Here is an 18,568-nt window from a genome sequence, read left to right on the forward strand (position 1 = left end):
AATTTATTTATTCTAAAGAAAGAGACAACTATATTTAATTGCATGGCTCTCATACCTCATTTTGTATGAGGTTATGTTGAGCCGGCTCCCGCCATTTAAAGAAAAGATCTTCGTAAAAAAAGTTAAATTTTCAAGTTGCTAAAGCATATTTTTTTTATATACTTTATTTTGTATATTGGTTATACCAAATGTAAGTACCCTGTTACTATGTAAATTTATAAATTATTTACCTATTGTTCTTTTATATAGGAAATAAAATTAAATTAGAGATTGGATTTGTGAACTCAAAAAGGATTGTTCTTTTTTATTAAATTTGGGTTCTCTCTTCTCTTCTGGTTGATATTTAATTTTATCTTTGGATATTCTTTTTTTGTGCTGAGAGCAACATTATTTTATTTCATTTGAAATAAATTCAAGAAATTCCTGCCCAGTTAAGATGCAGGCAGTAGAAGTTCGACATTGCACTTCGTCGAAGTGCACCAGGCAAGATGATGATTTGATGGTGTCTTGCGACAAGTGCAAACGATGGTGGCATTATGATTGTCATAGTTTTGATCCCGACAAATATGACACGTTAACTCCATGGTTCTGCGAAGAAGATGATTGTGTCTTTCAAGAAGACAGTACTTCCCAAGATGTGAGTCACAGAGAGTCTTTGGCTGCATTAGCAAAAGAAGATGATGTTGTTCAAAATGTGGATATTATTATTGAAGCTGCTGCTGTTGCGCAAGCTGCTGTAGCACAAAGAGACAAAGAGTTGGTTGAGCTCCGAGCTGAACTTGCTGAGACAAAGTTTAAACTTTCAAAAGCCTCTTCTGCTCTTCCCTCCGGCTCTAAACCTCTAAAACCATCTGTAAATGCTACGAGTTCGACTAAGCTGGAAATAATTAAAAAAATTCAAGCGAATCACAAAGCACTGCTAAGCAAAGAGACAAAGAGTTGGTTGAGCTCCGAGCTGAACTTGCTGAGACAAAGTTTAAACTTTCAAAAGCCTCTTCTGCTCTTCCCTCCGGCTCTAAACCTCTAAAACCATCTGTAAATGCTACGAGTTCGACTAAGCTGGAAATAATTAAAAAAATTCAAGCGAATCACAAAGCACTGCTAAGCAGTACATTAAAACAAAACATCGATCAAAATCAGTCTTCACCGTTTCGAGATATTCCTCCTAAGGATTCAGGGGCTCGTGATAGTTGTTTCCGAGACCAAGATATGGCAACGCTTCTCACAATTCTTAATCGCAACAATGTGCAAGAATTACCAAGTTTCTCTGGCGAGAATAAAAGGGAATGGCCATACTTTGAAGAGGTCTACAAATCGACCACAATTGAGGGAAGGTACAGCGATAAAGAGAACGTTGCTCGTTTAAGAAAAGCATTGAAAGGGGAGGCATATCATATGGTGAGTGATAGATTGAAGTATTCATCAGACGCAGATGCAATAATGGACTCGCTGCGCACAATGTTTGGGCGTTCAGATGTTCTTGTCCATGATTTGACTGCCGAGTTGTTGAACCTCCCAAAACTTTCGTCAAAATGTGATCCAAAGCTTCGCATATGGGCTGTCAAAATTAATGGGTTCGTAGCAGATTTGAAATCTATAAATAAAGAAGAAGACCTGACAAATGGGTACGTTTTAACTTGTCTGGCTTCGAGGTTAGGTGCAAGTCTCTACCAAGAATGGCAAAAACGGAAGTCAGGTTTATTGAATGTCAGTATTCAACAATTTGCCGAGTTCTTAACAGAGAAAGTTATTGACCTACCACCTGATTTATTGAAGGTTGGATCTGAACAAAAGAAAGCTGTCAACAAAACATCCAGAGTCCTCTTACACCAACCTGCTTCTGTGTCTACGAACGATTTGTGTTGCAAGTGTAGTAAAAAAAAGCATGTTTTATCTGAATGCGATGAGTTTTTGGCGTTGACACCGATTGAAAGACAAGCTTTTGCTCAGGAGAAGTCTATTTGTTTTACTTGTCTGAATCCATCTCGACATCAATGGAAAGTGTGTGCCAAAAAACGTTCATGTGGTATTGAAGGTTGCAGTAGACGTCATCATCCATTGTTGCACACGTCAGCAAATACTAGTAGCACCGAATTGAATTCATTAGCTGTGCCGTTTGTACCGCAACCACATATTCATTCATCTCACGTTGGGTTTGATGTGTCTATATTGTTTAAAATAGTCCCCATCCGGATTTATGGCAACGGTGACCTATTTGTAGACACATATGCTTTCTTGGATGACGGTTCTTCCTTGTCGATGGTTGATGAAGAACTGTTTCATGAACTTGGTTTGAATGGGCAATCTAAAAAACTCACATTACAATGGACAAAAGGCGTTTCTCGAGTTGAAGATTGCAAGAAAACTACTTTTTCTGTTTCTGGTATACAAACTCGCAAGAGGTATGTTTTGCAGAACGTATACACAATCAAGAATCTAGGGCTGGCTAGCCAGTCCATCGATGTTACGCATTTGAAAAGTTTATATCCGCATCTCAGAGGACTGCCACTTGTTGATTTGGTGGACGCTCGACCGAAAATCCTGCTTGGCTTGGATCAGGCGAAATTTCTGTTAGGTCGAGGCCAACGCCATGGCAAGGATGACGAACCACATGCCTTAAAGACACTTTTAGGCTGGATAGTGTACGGCAGATCAGCTCCGTCAATGGCTCTATCCTGTTTGGAGCCAGCATCAAAACCTTCTATGAGAGTCATGTTTCACGAAGCCATAAGAGAGGAAGCAGACCTGCACGAGCTTGTTCGTCATCATTTCACCACTGAAGAATTCGGTGTTATGGCCCCAAAAGGTGAATTTGTTAGCAGAGAAGTAAGTCGATCCATAGATATTATGGAACAGTCTTTAAAGCAAGTGGGTACACAGTATGAGATTGGTCTTCTGTGGACTTCAGATGATGTAAAACTTCCCGACAGTTTTGGTATGGCATTCAAACGCCTTATTTCTTTGGAGAAGTCTTTAAAGAAGAATCCCCGACTTATGGAATGGCAGAACAACTATTTTCGCGAATTGCTCACAAAAGGCTATGCCAGAATTGCGTCGCAAGAAGAATTGAAAAAGGATTGGCCTAGGGTGTGGTACGCACCAACGTTTATTATAGTTAATCCTAACAAGTCTCCTCCAAAGCCGAGATGTGTGGCAGATGTGGCGGCTAAAGTCAATGGCGTCTCTTTGAATACTTATTTATCAAAGGGACCTGATAATTTAGTTCCACTGCATGCGGGTCTGTTCAAGTTCCGAGAGCGTGAAGTAGCGGTGAATGGTGATGTGCGAGAGATGTTTCATAGAATTCGCATAAAGGCCGAAGACCAACAATGCCAACGTATTCTGTGGCGAGATGGAGACACAACTAGGCAGCCAACTGTTTATATCATGGAAGTAATGATGTTTGGGCCAAGGTGTTCCCCATCCTGCGCGCAATATGTAAAAAATGTTCACGCCAACCGTTTTAAAGCTGAGTGTCCCGAAGCGGTTGATGGGCTAACAAAACGGACATATGTCGATGACTATTTTAATAGCCACAACTCTATGGAAGAAGCCGTAAAAGTCACGAAAGATGCCTTGCGTATATGTCGTTCGATGAACTTCGATTTAGTTGGTATACAATCGAACAGCCGTGACTTTTTGCAGCAGATGCCGGAGGATAATTGTTACGGACGCCTGGGGAACTGGTCCATCCGATGCAATCATGACCTAGAATGGGAAAAGGAATCAATGAAAATTGCAAAAGCAACAAATGTAAACAAAACTTACCATTCTTTTTCCTTGGTGAAATCCCTGAAGGAGGTTCCCTCGGTGACAGTCGCGATCATCGCTGAAAATATAAAAAGAATTTTTAGTAATGAAAAATAGAGCTAAAAAGGAAATATCGAAATAAAAACAGATTAAGAATTTATTGTTTACCACGAAATTTAAATGAATGAGAATGACAGATTGACAGCGATAAGAAAATAAAAGATTCATAGGTATACGTATACATGTAGGATCGAGTTGACAGTACGGTAGATCGAGTTTAACTTTTCCCTTCAAGCAAACGAGTCCGACCTCGGTCCGAATCGGTTCCGAAGTGAGTCCGACCTCGACTACGAAACGGGTCCCATAGCGGCTCAAATTAGTATGGAAATATATATGCCATGATGGGTATTCGGTGTTTCTTCGTATAAGAAATAATCTTAAATCGGTTTTCATGTTACGATTACAAACTTTTACACATTTACACGTGTTTGTTTTTATAATTGATTTCGTTACCCGTTGTTTTAGTAAATTCATGTCGTGATCGGTTCTTTTTGTCGAATAATGTTCCCATCGTATTTTGTGTCAACGATCGATGGTCAATTAAAAAGGGACCAATGCAGTTGCACCTTAATACTGTTAGGCCACCTGTGGGTGAAAGGTTACAGGCAATTATTTTTTTTTTGAATTATATATGAATATGGTACCTCCCTTACTACGAATTTGGAAGAAGAAAGGAAAATGACACAAATTATGATTTTTATACACACACACTGATCAAAGAAAGGAAAAGAACATAAATACATGTAGATTTTTTTTGTATCTTCGTACAATATTTGTTGTTGTTTTTATTGAGAGATGTGGATCGGATGATCTTATGCAGTTAGAGGAAAATCATCCGAGTATTTTTTTTATGCATAGCTTACCTTCCTGTCTTATGATATGAGACATAATTTTTGTTGTGACTGAAATTCTTGACATTTCTCAACAGTTCGTGGTACCATACGCTGCAGCGGCGAAAATTAAAAGTGTGTAATTGTAACTCAGTAAAAATTATTAAATGTACATTTTTTGTGTTTTTTTTTGTTTTAGAATGGTAAATTGAGAAAGTGTTTTAGGAATATTCCCGATTATTTTTGAAATCCTGAAGGAAAAATAAAATTCATAATGATGAAAACATAAAAGTGGTGAGTTAGTTTTGGAAGTTTTTTTAATAGAAAAATTAGTATAGCCGTTAATATCTTAGGTGAATTTCCGGCGGTCCAGTTAGAAATTTGAGTGCTGGGCCGCTGTAATATTTTATGGATGTTTTTTTTTAATGTTCCTGCTCACGAGGTTCCACTTCCAACTTGCTGATTTGTATTCTAATTGCAATTTGTCATTGGCTAACCCACCGACTACGGGCCTTATATCGGTCAGGGTTTTTAATGATATATTGAGCCAGAACAAGGAGTGAAAATTACCCTATTCTTTGGAAAGTATAGGCTCTGAACCCGAACGCCCAAATATCGGGAGCTCCGCCCCCCGATAAATAAGCTGGGAACCTAACAGAAATCAAAATGTCCGTGAGTCTTAGATCATAAAATTTGACAAATAAAATACAAGAAATAAACAAAAGGGAACAAGTTAAAACATCGGAAAAGTAAAAGATTACCAAAATGAAAAGAAGAAAAAAATTTAAAGCTGCAAATAGAAAACGAAATTATGTGTTTGTGATTGTCCGTTATTTATTTAAAACATTTTTTTTTTGTGCGTCAAAGTTTAAATTTATTTATTATTTATTTATTTTTTTAATTTCCCAAATTTAATTATTATGTAAGTGATAAAAACCATTTTTGAAGGGGTCAACGCGAAATTTTCGTTTTTGGGTATCCTAGGGTGAAATATACCTCCAAAGAGCTCTCTAGGGGTAGGCTATCCAGGATCGTTTTTTTTTGTCAAAGCTAAATTTATTACCGAAAAGGGTAACAGTGTCTTTTTTTTGGATAATAACTCGACTCCGAGGAAGGGTTTTTAATCGCCTTTGTTTTTTTTTCTAATATTCTTTTTTTTAGTTAAATTGTCCTGTAAATTTCGAGTGATAAATTTGATTCGATTTTTTTTTGTAGTTAAAAAGTCGTTTTGTATTCTTTATATTCAATGATGTGAATAAACTTAAATGACGCCAAGGGTCGAAAAGAATCTACTTGTTTGGTGTTTTGTTTAGTTTCATGTGAATGAAACTCTGCCTTTTTGAAGATATTTTCAGGGGTGTCATGGTAGCGGAGTTTAAGTGAAGATGGTATGATCTGAAACCGATCATCCACCATCTTTGGGGGAATCCAAACATGGCCGCGGATTTCCATGGTTGGGAGGGTATAGGCCACACTGCACCAACATCCGCAGTGCCCTTGAGATGATGATAGTCCGTCTGCTGTCACATCTGTCAAAAACGGTTTTTTTCGATTTTTGTTCTCGGCCTGATTTATGTTTTTGTTAGCAGGTGAGGTTAAGTTTCGGGGGCAAGATCCCCCCCATCCGGCGAGCTTATGCCGTGCATCGCAAGCAGGCCACGTCCTCCGGAACTTGACATTCCTTCCTTTCCTTTCCAAACACTTCCTTTTCTGATTTCCTACCTCATCCTATTTCCTACCTTACCGACCTACCTACACCTCCTCCGCTCCTCTTGCCTAGCAACAAAATGGCGCCCAACGTCTAAGGCACTTGTCTTAGATTTTTGTAGTCTTAGTTTCAGTTTTTTTATGTTGTGAAGTTTCAACCAAACTTACTGTGAATTTTTAAGTCTCGTAAGTCTGCACCAGGAAAGTCCCAGAGACATACCTAGGTGTATCGCGACGAGTACTTGAAAATTCACAGTGACTGCGGTTAGTGTTTGTTTGCGTTTATCTCTTGTTGCTGCATAGTCTCTGAAAACACGTAAGTCTGCACCAGGAAGATCCCAGAGATGTACCTAGGTGTATTGCGACGTTGTTTTTCATGAACTTGCAGTAGCAACAGATAACGTAATTTGTATCGTTTTTCCCTAATCCTATCCTAATACATTTTACTTTTCAATTTCTAATTTTCAATTTTCTAATCCTATAGTCTTGTGAGTTCCTACTTGAAAGTGATGATTGTTTTTGACGTGTAGTCTGACTTCATCCTTCCAATATGGTTTGTCGAGTTTTACTAGTCGTTTCATGTCTTCTAGACAAGGTCCCTGAGACAGTCTAGGATTGCGGGAACGATTAGGAAAACTTTGTAATGTGATTTGTTAGTGTTTCTAATAAAGTTCTGGTCCAATTTTATTGTCATCTCAAGGGAGTTTAGTTCGTCTGTCCGAAGTCCTTTTTTAGTGATGTCGTAAGTAGGATCGTACCATCTTGCTAACAAAGCTACCAAAAGCACCCCGTATGTTGATGAAATTAAACCCTAAAACGAAACTTATTTCTAATTTGTTCAATTTCAAAAGTCTAATTGAAATTATTGTTAATGTTTTTGAAAACAATACTATGGCTGTTCAAAACTGTTCATTTCGTTCAAAACTTAAGTTTAAGTTTCTAAATTTACCTTTTTGTATCTGAATACATATGGTGATATAAAAAGTTTTAAAGATCCTAAATAATACATAGAAATAGATACAAACACACAAAACATAAAATAATACAAATATACAACACATTTCTTAAATTTAAGTTAAAAAGAAAAGAATATACATATTTTCTTTTGATCTTCGATATCTGTTTTTCGTTTTTTTCGTTATTTTTGGTTAAGTTTTTTTCTTCTTTGAGGATTTTCTCAAAAAAGTTTAAGTTTTTTTGATAAAAGAAATTTTAAGCTTTATCAAAGAAAATTACTTAGTTTGTTCTTTATTGAAATTTATTTTTTTTTGATTGAAAAAAAAAAAAGAATTTTTAAACTTTCAGTACTGAAACTAGGAATTAAGTAGTTATTTGAAAATTTTTCAAATATAAGATTTTTCTGTTGAATGAAAAAACTTTGGTTTTCAGTTTAGTATTTTTTTTTCTTTCGTTTATTTGTTCAGTTAAAGTTTACATTGTTTGTTCCCTTAATTTTCTAATTCAGCTTTTTTTGATAAAATAAAAATTCTGATATTGGAGAATTCAGAAATAATTTCTAATAAATTTTTGGTAAAATTTAAGTTTTTTTAAAAAGTTAAATTACTTTAAGTTTTTCAAAAACATATAAGTTAGAAATTTGTTTTTTTTGTAGTGATAGTTTTTTGTTACACAATTCCTTTCGGTATTATAAATTGTTTTTCAAAACTGGTTATTGAAAAATCTACTAGGTTTAGGTAAAAAGTTTTTGAAAACAATTCTATATTTAATTATAAACTTTTTTGGTTTTTTTCAATTCATTTTTGAAACCACATTTATTTTTTTTGAAAATTTCGAAATTTTAGTTTTTGTTTAGGTACATTCAAATACTTTCAAAAATCGTGAATTCTTAATTAAACATTTATTTATTTCAAATTTTCGTTCTTCGTTGTTTATATTTATTTTTTTTTGTTCATTTAAACATTTTTTGTTAAATATTTTCGTTATTTATTAATTTATTTATTTCTATTTATTCAGTTTTCTTGTTAATTACATTTTTTTTTTGCTATAAGTGTCATATTTTTTGTTTGATATATACACTTTTTTTTTGAAAATAGAATTACATTTAGTTTACAATTTCAATTTTCGTTAAAGTTACAGTTATTTATTAATTTATTTTTTTTTGTTTTTGTTACAATATAGTTTACTTATTTACTTATTTAGGTTAATTTTTGATTTAGTTTGGTTTTCTGAGAAAACAAAAAGGAATTTGTTCAAAAACTCACCACTTTAGTTTATTGTTGATATTTGTTTGTACATTTATTGTTGAAAACTGCTTACATGTTGAACGCTGATTACTTTTTTTTATTGAAACCGGATAAATTAAAGTTGAGAAATAATGTCACACGAAATCTAAACCTGGAAAAGGGAAGTAGAGAGAGCTACTAGTCCAACAACAACTAAATTTAGATATAGAAACCAGGCAAGGTATTATGTTTTCCTCTGATCTCGGATAGACTTATCCGATCCACATCTCAAAATGTAGACTGTTCAGGTGTTAACGTTCCTTCGATTTTCCAAAGTCCCAAATATGCATCATTCAAATGTTCGAGAATTCTTTTAGATACGAAATATTTTCAAAATAGGCCGAGAGTACCAATTGGGTATCGTTGTCTTTATACCGTCTCTATGTATTCCTTATCGTCGTGTGTTTATTTAATAAGGTGTTTGCATTCGCCGTTAAAAATAAATTAGAAAAACAAAATTTTCACGAATCTTGAAAATTTTTAATAGAAGAAAAAAATAAACCACCAGAAATCCGAAACACCCTGTTTCAAAATAATTTGTCCCAACAATTCTGATGAAAAGACCAAAATTTGATGTTTTATTGTATATTTTATTAAATACATGCTTAAAAATAGTGTTTTCAATGTTACTAAATGTTATTTATTTAATTTACTTATTGATTTTAACTGAATTTATTTACTTAGGTACTAACTCTAAGAAGCTAACTGTAATATTTTATGAATTTTAATTTTTGGAAAGACTGATATTTTTAATTTTTTTAATCTGTGATATTTTAATAATTTTATACTTTTTTTAATACTGATATTCTAGTTAACTTTTAATAATCTGTGATATTTTAACAAAAATTTATTTATTTTTTAAAGACTGATAACTAACTAACTTTTAATAATTTACTTTTAGCTTAATTGTTTTTAATTTTAGTTAGAACAATTTTAATTTTTTATTGAATCTGTGATATTTACTTATTTTACGTTTTATTATCTCGTTTATTTATTCTACTGTGATACTAGACTTAAGTTTTATTTATACAATTCTCTATTTATTTATTTATTATTTATTAAACCTTTTTTTTTTGCATGCTCTTTATATACATAGTTTAATAACAAGCTCTTTTCATACTTCAAATATCAAAATAATCAAACCACTCACCATGGATATTAAGTGAATCCTAATTATTAAATTCGTTGATAAAATCAAGTTGTTCCCAATCGTGCTTCACTATTGCCGTTCGCCTGTATAACACTCCATAATCCTTTGACAACAGGTAATCCGAAAAAAAAAAAAGAAAAGTATTAATGAGGAAAGAGATTATATACATATAAGCTACTTATCTTCACTGTAACTATAACGCGACTTCTAATAAAGTGATCAGATACACCCCTCTGGGACAGGTAATATTCATCGCTGATCTTATTTATCCCATGAATTCGTTCACAATAAACAAAATGCACTTTGCATTCAAATCCGCTCACGCAAAAATTCAATGCTGTGATGGAGTGAAAGATACTCAACACGACACCACTAATACTTCTCCGGTCGTGAAATAAAACTATCCTCTCTTTTCAAGATTCACAGGGAAGTTCAAGGGCGAATAAACGACACAATTGCATACCAAATCTTGCTTCACGAGTGTACTAAGCTGGAAGAAAGGCATCGATGGTTCTTGAACTAACATGTACTTAGTAAATACATTTTTTTTTTTTTTTGCCCGGCTTTGAACGTGGGTTTTTCCCCACATGGTTCCTTGCCACTCCTAATTTGCAACCTGAAATAAACCAAAACGAAATACTTAAATAAAGAATACAAATTATTTGATTATTTTATACCTAATCATTCACTCAGTTCCGACACCACTGTGTCTATACTTTTTTCTTCTCCTGAGCAATGGCCTGTTGCAAATGAGAAACGACTCTAGTTCCCAGGCGACCCAAAAAAGTTCCTTTTTATTTTTGCGTCTTATTGGGAATGTATCCCAATAAGCCGCAAATTTTGTTACGGACGCCTGGGGAACTGGTCCATCCGATGCAATCATGACCTAGAATGGGAAAAGGAATCAATGAAAATTGCAAAAGCAACAAATGTAAACAAAACTTACCATTCTTTTTCCTTGGTGAAATCCCTGAAGGAGGTTCCCTCGGTGACAGTCGCGATCATCGCTGAAAATATAAAAAGAATTTTTAGTAATGAAAAATAGAGCTAAAAAGGAAATATCGAAATAAAAACAGATTAAGAATTTATTGTTTACCACGAAATTTAAATGAATGAGAATGACAGATTGACAGCGATAAGAAAATAAAAGATTCATAGGTATACGTATACATGTAGGATCGAGTTGACAGTACGGTAGATCGAGTTTAACTTTTCCCTTCAAGCAAACGAGTCCGACCTCGGTCCGAATCGGTTCCGAAGTGAGTCCGACCTCGACTACGAAACGGGTCCCATAGCGGCTCAAATTAGTATGGAAATATATATGCCATGATGGGTATTCGGTGTTTCTTCGTATAAGAAATAATCTTAAATCGGTTTTCATGTTACGATTACAAACTTTTACACATTTACACGTGTTTGTTTTTATAATTGATTTCGTTACCCGTTGTTTTAGTAAATTCATGTCGTGATCGGTTCTTTTTGTCGAATAATGTTCCCATCGTATTTTGTGTCAACGATCGATGGTCAATTAAAAAGGGACCAATGCAGTTGCACCTTAATACTGTTAGGCCACCTGTGGGTGAAAGGTTACAGGCAATTATTTTTTTTTTGAATTATATATGAATATGGTACCTCCCTTACTACGAATTTGGAAGAAGAAAGGAAAATGACACAAATTATGATTTTTATACACACACACTGATCAAAGAAAGGAAAAGAACATAAATACATGTAGATTTTTTTTGTATCTTCGTACAATATTTGTTGTTGTTTTTATTGAGAGATGTGGATCGGATGATCTTATGCAGTTAGAGGAAAATCATCCGAGTATTTTTTTTATGCATAGCTTACCTTCCTGTCTTATGATATGAGACATAATTTTTGTTGTGACTGAAATTCTTGACATTTCTCAACAGTTCGTGGTACCATACGCTGCAGCGGCGAAAATTAAAAGTGTGTAATTGTAACTCAGTAAAAATTATTAAATGTACATTTTTTGTGTTTTTTTTTGTTTTAGAATGGTAAATTGAGAAAGTGTTTTAGGAATATTCCCGATTATTTTTGAAATCCTGAAGGAAAAATAAAATTCATAATGATGAAAACATAAAAGTGGTGAGTTAGTTTTGGAAGTTTTTTTAATAGAAAAATTAGTATAGCCGTTAATATCTTAGGTGAATTTCCGGCGGTCCAGTTAGAAATTTGAGTGCTGGGCCGCTGTAATATTTTATGGATGTTTTTTTTTAATGTTCCTGCTCACGAGGTTCCACTTCCAACTTGCTGATTTGTATTCTAATTGCAATTTGTCATTGGCTAACCCACCGACTACGGGCCTTATATCGGTCAGGGTTTTTAATGATATATTGAGCCAGAACAAGGAGTGAAAATTACCCTATTCTTTGGAAAGTATAGGCTCTGAACCCGAACGCCCAAATATCGGGAGCTCCGCCCCCCGATAAATAAGCTGGGAACCTAACAGAAATCAAAATGTCCGTGAGTCTTAGATCATAAAATTTGACAAATAAAATACAAGAAATAAACAAAAGGGAACAAGTTAAAACATCGGAAAAGTAAAAGATTACCAAAATGAAAAGAAGAAAAAAATTTAAAGCTGCAAATAGAAAACGAAATTATGTGTTTGTGATTGTCCGTTATTTATTTAAAACATTTTTTTTTTGTGCGTCAAAGTTTAAATTTATTTATTATTTATTTATTTTTTTAATTTCCCAAATTTAATTATTATGTAAGTGATAAAAACCATTTTTGAAGGGGTCAACGCGAAATTTTCGTTTTTGGGTATCCTAGGGTGAAATATACCTCCAAAGAGCTCTCTAGGGGTAGGCTATCCAGGATCGTTTTTTTTTGTCAAAGCTAAATTTATTACCGAAAAGGGTAACAGTGTCTTTTTTTTGGATAATAACTCGACTCCGAGGAAGGGTTTTTAATCGCCTTTGTTTTTTTTTCTAATATTCTTTTTTTTAGTTAAATTGTCCTGTAAATTTCGAGTGATAAATTTGATTCGATTTTTTTTTGTAGTTAAAAAGTCGTTTTGTATTCTTTATATTCAATGATGTGAATAAACTTAAATGACGCCAAGGGTCGAAAAGAATCTACTTGTTTGGTGTTTTGTTTAGTTTCATGTGAATGAAACTCTGCCTTTTTGAAGATATTTTCAGGGGTGTCATGGTAGCGGAGTTTAAGTGAAGATGGTATGATCTGAAACCGATCATCCACCATCTTTGGGGGAATCCAAACATGGCCGCGGATTTCCATGGTTGGGAGGGTATAGGCCACACTGCACCAACATCCGCAGTGCCCTTGAGATGATGATAGTCCGTCTGCTGTCACATCTGTCAAAAACGGTTTTTTTCGATTTTTGTTCTCGGCCTGATTTATGTTTTTGTTAGCAGGTGAGGTTAAGTTTCGGGGGCAAGATCCCCCCCATCCGGCGAGCTTATGCCGTGCATCGCAAGCAGGCCACGTCCTCCGGAACTTGACATTCCTTCCTTTCCTTTCCAAACACTTCCTTTTCTGATTTCCTACCTCATCCTATTTCCTACCTTACCGACCTACCTACACCTCCTCCGCTCCTCTTGCCTAGCAACATAATGTCAACCCTAAATTGGTATGTATAAATCCTAATGAAAGCGAAAGTTTGGTATCCAAAATTTTAGGAATGTATTGGCATCCGACCACTGATAACTTCGCGTATAAGATTTCGGATGATGAAGTCCTAAAAGACATGTTGGCCCAAGATGCAATTATCACCAAAAGAAAAATGCTAAAAACGATCATGAAGTTTTTTGATCCTCTTGGATTGATCTCTCAGTTCATAATTCGTGGTCGAATTATATTGCAAGAGGTATGGAGAGAAGGATACGATTGGGACGAGCCGGTGTCATCTCAATTAAGTAACGCGTGGTTGGACTTTATAAAAGAGTTGAAGAACATCGAAAAGATAAAGATTCCTCGCCGTTACTTATTAGCTAACCCAGACGACTGCAAAGTTAGTTTGATTGTTTTCGTTGATGCATCAGAACAGGCATTTGCTGCTGTGGCTTATTTGCGTTTTGCTCGAGAAGATGAGGTTCAAGTTACGCAAGTAATGGCCAAGGCTAGAGTCGCACCCGTTAAGCAATTAACCATACCACGCCTAGAGTTGCAAGCTGCTGTGCTAGGTGTTCGATTAGCAGCTACTATTAAGGCCTCGCACACTATTAGAATCGATGAGTCTCTTTTTTTATCAGACTCGAAAACTGTGCTGGCTTGGATCAACTCGTCTAATTCTAAGTTGCCGTCTTTTGTTGCTTCAAGGATAGGTGAGATATTGGATTCTACTTCACCTCGTGAATGGTTCCATGTAGGTTCTATCGATAACGTGGCTGATGACGGCACTAAGCGATTTGACGTTTCAATGGGTAATCAAGATACACGTTGGTTCAAAGGCCCAGAATTTTTAAAACGTCCTTTTGAGGATTGGCCCGTTACTACTTACGTTGAGAAGGCAGATACTAAGACTTGCATCACTCATCTTCATACTTATAAACCAAAGCTTTATTACGGTGCGTTTGAGATGTTATCTGCTAGATTTCAAACAAGATGGTGTTCATCAGTTCGAGCTATTGCGTTTTTACTGCGATTTAAACACTTTCTTCAAAGAAGGCCCATCGAACAAGAAGCTTACATCACACCTTTCGAGTTCAGAAAAGCTGAAGAATGGATGTTTCGCAAGATTCAGGGTGAGTGTTTTTCATTGGATATAGCTTCTTTGAGGTCAGGTGGCATGGTCAGTTCTTCGAGTTCATTACTGAGCCTTTCACCGTTTCTGGACGAAGACGGAACGTTGCGGCTAAGTTCAAGAGCGCAAAAGGCAAATTCTTCATACTCATCCCGAAATCCAGCGATACTCCCTAACAGACATCCTTTAGTTGATCTTTTTATCGAATATCATCATAAGAAAAATTCTCACATAGGAACCGAGACAGTAATATCAGATATTCGTGAATCCGCCTGGATAATAAGTATACGTTCAGCTGTTGAGAGAGTAAGAAAAGGGTGCTTTATGTGCAAATATCTGAAGACTAAACCAATTATGCCGATAATGGGTCAACTTCCTGAAGCTCGATTGGCCTTTGACTGCAAACCCTTTACCCATGTAGGGGTGGATTGTTTCGGACCTATGTTGGTTAAATTTGGTAGAGGTACGGTGAAGCGCTACGGGATGGTTTTCACTTGCTTAACGTTCAGAGCTGTACAAATAGAGGTTTTAAATGATTTGAGCTTAGACCAGTGCACCATGGCGGTAAGGCGTTTTGTAATAAATCGTGTTGTAACAAGATTCTTCTACAGTGATAATGGCCTTAACTTTGTGGGAACTAAAAATCTGTTAGAAAAAGACGCTAAGGAGATGGAGAACTCCCTTTGCGAGTATTCTTCAAGGTATGAAGGTATCTTGTGGCGCTTCATACCTGCGTACTCTCCCTGGATGGGAGGTGCTTGGGAGCGTCTCATACAATCTATCAAAAACAGTATCGACTTTGTTCTAAAGGGTATCGTGCCTAGAGAGGATGTCTTAAGAAATGCCCTTACTGAAGCTCAGGGGCAGTTGAATAGGCGCCCGCTCACTCACATCCCGGTCGACCCTGAGGATCCCAAGCCCTTAACGCCAAACTCAATGCTATTCGGAGAGGACGATCGAGATGTCACAGCTCCTGGAGTATTTTCGGATAGCGATTGTTTCAGCCGATTCTATAGTCGCCGATCTCAGTATCTGATGGCCGAACTTACAAAACGATGGTACAAGGAATATTTGCCTACTATTACGAGACGATCCAAATGGTTTAAAAAAACAAAACCAGTCGAAGTGAATGATGTTGTCATCGTAATTGAACCCAATGAGATACGTTCGGCTTGGCATTTGGGACGTGTTATCCAAGTTTATGCTGGTCCAGATGGGGTTGTTCGAATGGCCGACGTTAAACTATCAAACGGTTCTATAAAGAAGAAGAGATCTGTAGGAAGACTCGCTGTTTTGGACTTGGAGTCTTCGCCTACTTCTCAGACGGCCCCCGGAATGTCATCGAGTCCTTAAGGTTATTCTATTTTTAGTAATCAAACAGTACCTATGAAATTTATTTATTCTAAAGAAAGAGACAACTATATTTAATTGCATGGCTCTCATACCTCATTTTGTATGAGGTTATGTTGAGCCGGCTCCCGCCATTTAAAGAAAAGATCTTCGTAAAAAAAGTTAAATTTTCAAGTTGCTAAAGCATATTTTTTTTATATACTTTATTTTGTATATTGGTTATACCAAATGTAAGTACCCTGTTACTATGTAAATTTATAAATTATTTACCTATTGTTCTTTTATATAGGAAATAAAATTAAATTAGAGATTGGATTTGTGAACTCAAAAAGGATTGTTCTTTTTTATTAAATTTGGGTTCTCTCTTCTCTTCTGGTTGATATTTAATTTTATCTTTGGATATTCTTTTTTTGTGCTGAGAGCAACAGTAGGTATACAAAAAAAAATCCTCTTTTGGGTTATGGGTCATTTTGTTTTGTTTTTATATTTTAGTAACAATCTATAAGCAAAGCCGTTGTTTTTTTTTTGTTTTTCAGTTAATTAACTACAAAACCCAATCGATTTATCGTGAAGTTCTATTATATTGGTTATATAGGACTATAACGTAACATTTTTGGAAGGTTTTGCGTAGAAAATTAAGGCGCTGGATATACATATTTATATTTTTCTTTTCTGATTTCAGACAACGCAATTTTGCCAGTCTATCGTGAGTTTCACGTGGAATGTTTTCCACCCGGAATATTTTCCACCCGGAATATTTTTGTTCGTCCGGAATCTTAAAAGCTATCTCCTCAGTTTCACCCGAAGTAAATTTATATTTTCCGCTAAACTAGTTTCTTGTTCCGCACCAAAATTTAAATGAAAGAAGAGCTGTCGACTATATCGCATAACTGAAAAAAAGGTAAAAATACTGGAAGATATCCGAACGTGAACAACTTTTTACTCACAATAAGGGAATAGTGAAATTCAATTTTTCCGGGTGGAATCTTGTTCACGTGAAACTCAAGATAGGGCTGATTATGTATTTCTACAAGTGTTTTTTTTTATTTCCAAAATTATAGATCTAATATTTCTAGAATGTGGTATAGGAGTACATACATACATACATACATATGTACCACACTGGAGTGGGAAGAGCAAATTTGAGGTTTTAATCAAAACCAAAATTACGATGATGGAGAAGTGCGAAAAAGTGGGTTTCGCAATTCCGTTCTTCCGTCTGTGCGTCCATCTGTACACATTTCCACAGCCTAAACGGGTGTACGGATTTTCTTCAAAATTGGTACACCTGATTTTTATAGAATTCTGAAAGATTTTTTTTTGTTTTTTTTTTATATCTCGCTTACAAATTTTTCTATTTATAGCTAATTACTCGAAAACTCTAACGATTTTGATTAATCTTTGCAGACGTAATATTCAAAACCATTGCAATATAAATTTTTGCATTTAACAAAATTTTGCTCTAAATGTCGGCTCTTCCCCAACATCAACATAAATTTCATTAAAATTTATGTGGGGCCAGCTTTAAAATCTACAAGTAAACTAACATAAAAGTGCTTTGAACTGCAAGAGCAAGTAAGTACGTTTGATTTTATTATGTTTGTTCTTTACATCATTGATATATTCTAAATACTTTTTTCTAAACAAATTTTTCAAAAAAAAAAAAAAACTAAAAGGACTCAAGAAAAGTTGTTTTTTAACGTTCCGTCATAAAACCGTTTTCTTGATCTCTAATTATTTTAAATGACTTAACCACGAAAATTTCTATAAGGAAGTATAATTAGCCAATTTAAAATTCTCAAAAAAAAAAAACATTTTTTAATTTTAAATAAATAATTTTTTTTGGAAATGGTTCGATGATTTAAAAAAAAAATTTATATACACTGCATTACTTTTTTTAAATTGTTGGATATATGATTTATTTAATAAAAATAATAATCACATTATTCGCGGTTAAGACAATCTACTCTTGTGTATAAGTTTGACAGCTATAAGAAAACAAGGTTTTGATCACATTTTCCAAATTTAAACAGTTGCATAAAGTTATATAACGTTTATAAATACGGGGGTTTATTTTTATGTATCGAATAACAAATTCTTAAAAATGGCATACCAATTTTTGATTTTTGAAAAATGTTTGAAAATGTATGAAATTGAGTATTACTCATACATTTGATTGAAATGCCCAAATTAAAAGGGTGTTCTTTTGAAAAGAACGAAATGCTAGATTTTATAATTTTTTTATTGGAAGTAAAATATATTACATGATTTAAGTGCGTTTTACAACCTGAATCTAAAAAACTTGCATTTAAAAATTGAAAAGAGTTGTGCTATGTATGTATATCTCAGCATTATAAAATTTCCATAAAAACCATGCATAAAATGTAGGTAATTCTATTTCTCCAATATAAAATTAAAAATATAAAATCTAACTTTTCACATTTGTCGAAAAACACCCTTTGACCTCTTTGTTCCCTTTCACTCTTACTCATCTTTTCGTAAAAAGGATTATATACACTTTTTTTTCAAAGTGGTAGAATCGGGTCTCATTCCATTCAGCATTAAAAAAAGCCAATACAGAAATATAGTACGTATACGCCATAGTGAATTTGGACAACGTGCAAATAATGTGAATTACAACTTGGACGTAGGTGCTAACACACCATAATGGAAATTATATAAGAGCTTGAACTCAATAAAGGAAAAATAATCTTCTTATCGTCAGTGAATAAAACAAACTTTG

The 18,568-nt window shown here is 34.6% G+C and overlaps 2 protein-coding genes and 4 long non-coding RNA genes across 8 annotated transcripts; 4 read left to right on the forward strand and 2 right to left on the reverse strand.

Moving 5' to 3' along the window:
* The first annotated feature begins 436 nt into the window (after positions 1-436).
* Positions 437-3,662, forward strand: LOC129914930 (uncharacterized). Its single transcript, XM_055994382.1, has 3 exons — positions 437-938; positions 992-3,580; positions 3,646-3,662. The coding sequence occupies exons 1-3, from the start codon at positions 437-439 to the stop codon at positions 3,660-3,662; spliced, it is 3,108 nt and encodes a 1,035-aa protein (XP_055850357.1).
* On the reverse strand, positions 3,660-4,353 carry LOC129916016 (uncharacterized). The gene is made up of 3 exons (XR_008772397.1): positions 3,919-4,353; positions 3,769-3,829; positions 3,660-3,708 (listed from the first exon to the last, which is right to left on the reverse strand). It is a non-coding gene; the product is annotated as an uncharacterized LOC129916016 (long non-coding RNA).
* Positions 4,354-4,371: 18 nt separating this feature from the next.
* On the forward strand, positions 4,372-7,183 carry LOC129916014 (uncharacterized). Its single transcript, XR_008772396.1, has 3 exons — positions 4,372-4,775; positions 4,840-4,934; positions 4,994-7,183. It is a non-coding gene; the product is annotated as an uncharacterized LOC129916014 (long non-coding RNA).
* A 1,234-nt stretch (positions 7,184-8,417) lies between these two features.
* On the reverse strand, positions 8,418-10,975 carry LOC129915459 (uncharacterized). 3 transcript variants are annotated; one of them, XR_008772307.1, is made up of 4 exons: positions 10,687-10,837; positions 10,418-10,626; positions 9,741-10,356; positions 8,418-9,141 (listed from the first exon to the last, which is right to left on the reverse strand). It is a non-coding gene; the product is annotated as an uncharacterized LOC129915459 (long non-coding RNA). The 3 variants fall into 3 exon arrangements; XR_008772306.1 differs by lacking the exon at positions 8,418-9,141 and having other exon boundaries at positions 9,190-10,356; positions 10,687-10,747; positions 10,837-10,975; XR_008772305.1 differs by lacking the exon at positions 8,418-9,141 and having other exon boundaries at positions 9,190-10,356; positions 10,687-10,820.
* A 314-nt stretch (positions 10,976-11,289) lies between these two features.
* Positions 11,290-13,338, forward strand: LOC129915460 (uncharacterized). The gene is made up of 3 exons (XR_008772308.1): positions 11,290-11,693; positions 11,758-11,852; positions 11,912-13,338. It is a non-coding gene; the product is annotated as an uncharacterized LOC129915460 (long non-coding RNA).
* Positions 13,339-13,413: 75 nt separating this feature from the next.
* LOC129914931 (uncharacterized) lies at positions 13,414-15,828 on the forward strand. Its single transcript, XM_055994383.1, has one exon. The coding sequence runs from the start codon at positions 13,414-13,416 to the stop codon at positions 15,826-15,828; it is 2,415 nt and encodes an 804-aa protein (XP_055850358.1).
* Positions 15,829-18,568: the final 2,740 nt, after the last annotated feature.

The sequence above is a fragment of the Episyrphus balteatus genome, chromosome 3, assembly GCF_945859705.1.
Source record: "Episyrphus balteatus chromosome 3, idEpiBalt1.1, whole genome shotgun sequence".
NCBI classification, from domain to species: Eukaryota; Metazoa; Arthropoda; class Insecta; order Diptera; family Syrphidae; genus Episyrphus; species Episyrphus balteatus.

What these genes read in the sequence shown, in the direction of transcription:
- LOC129914930 (XM_055994382.1), top strand. Translation starts at nt 437, where the DNA reads ATGCAGGCAGTAGAAGTTCGACATTGCACTTCGTCGAAGTGCACCAGG. An exon ending in GCTAAGCAAAGAGACAAAGA is followed by an intron (nt 939 to 991) that starts GTTGGTTGAGCT and finishes AACTTTCAAAAG; the next exon opens with CCTCTTCTGCTCTTCCCTCC.
- LOC129914931 (XM_055994383.1), top strand. Translation starts at nt 13,414, where the DNA reads ATGTATTGGCATCCGACCACTGATAACTTCGCGTATAAGATTTCGGAT.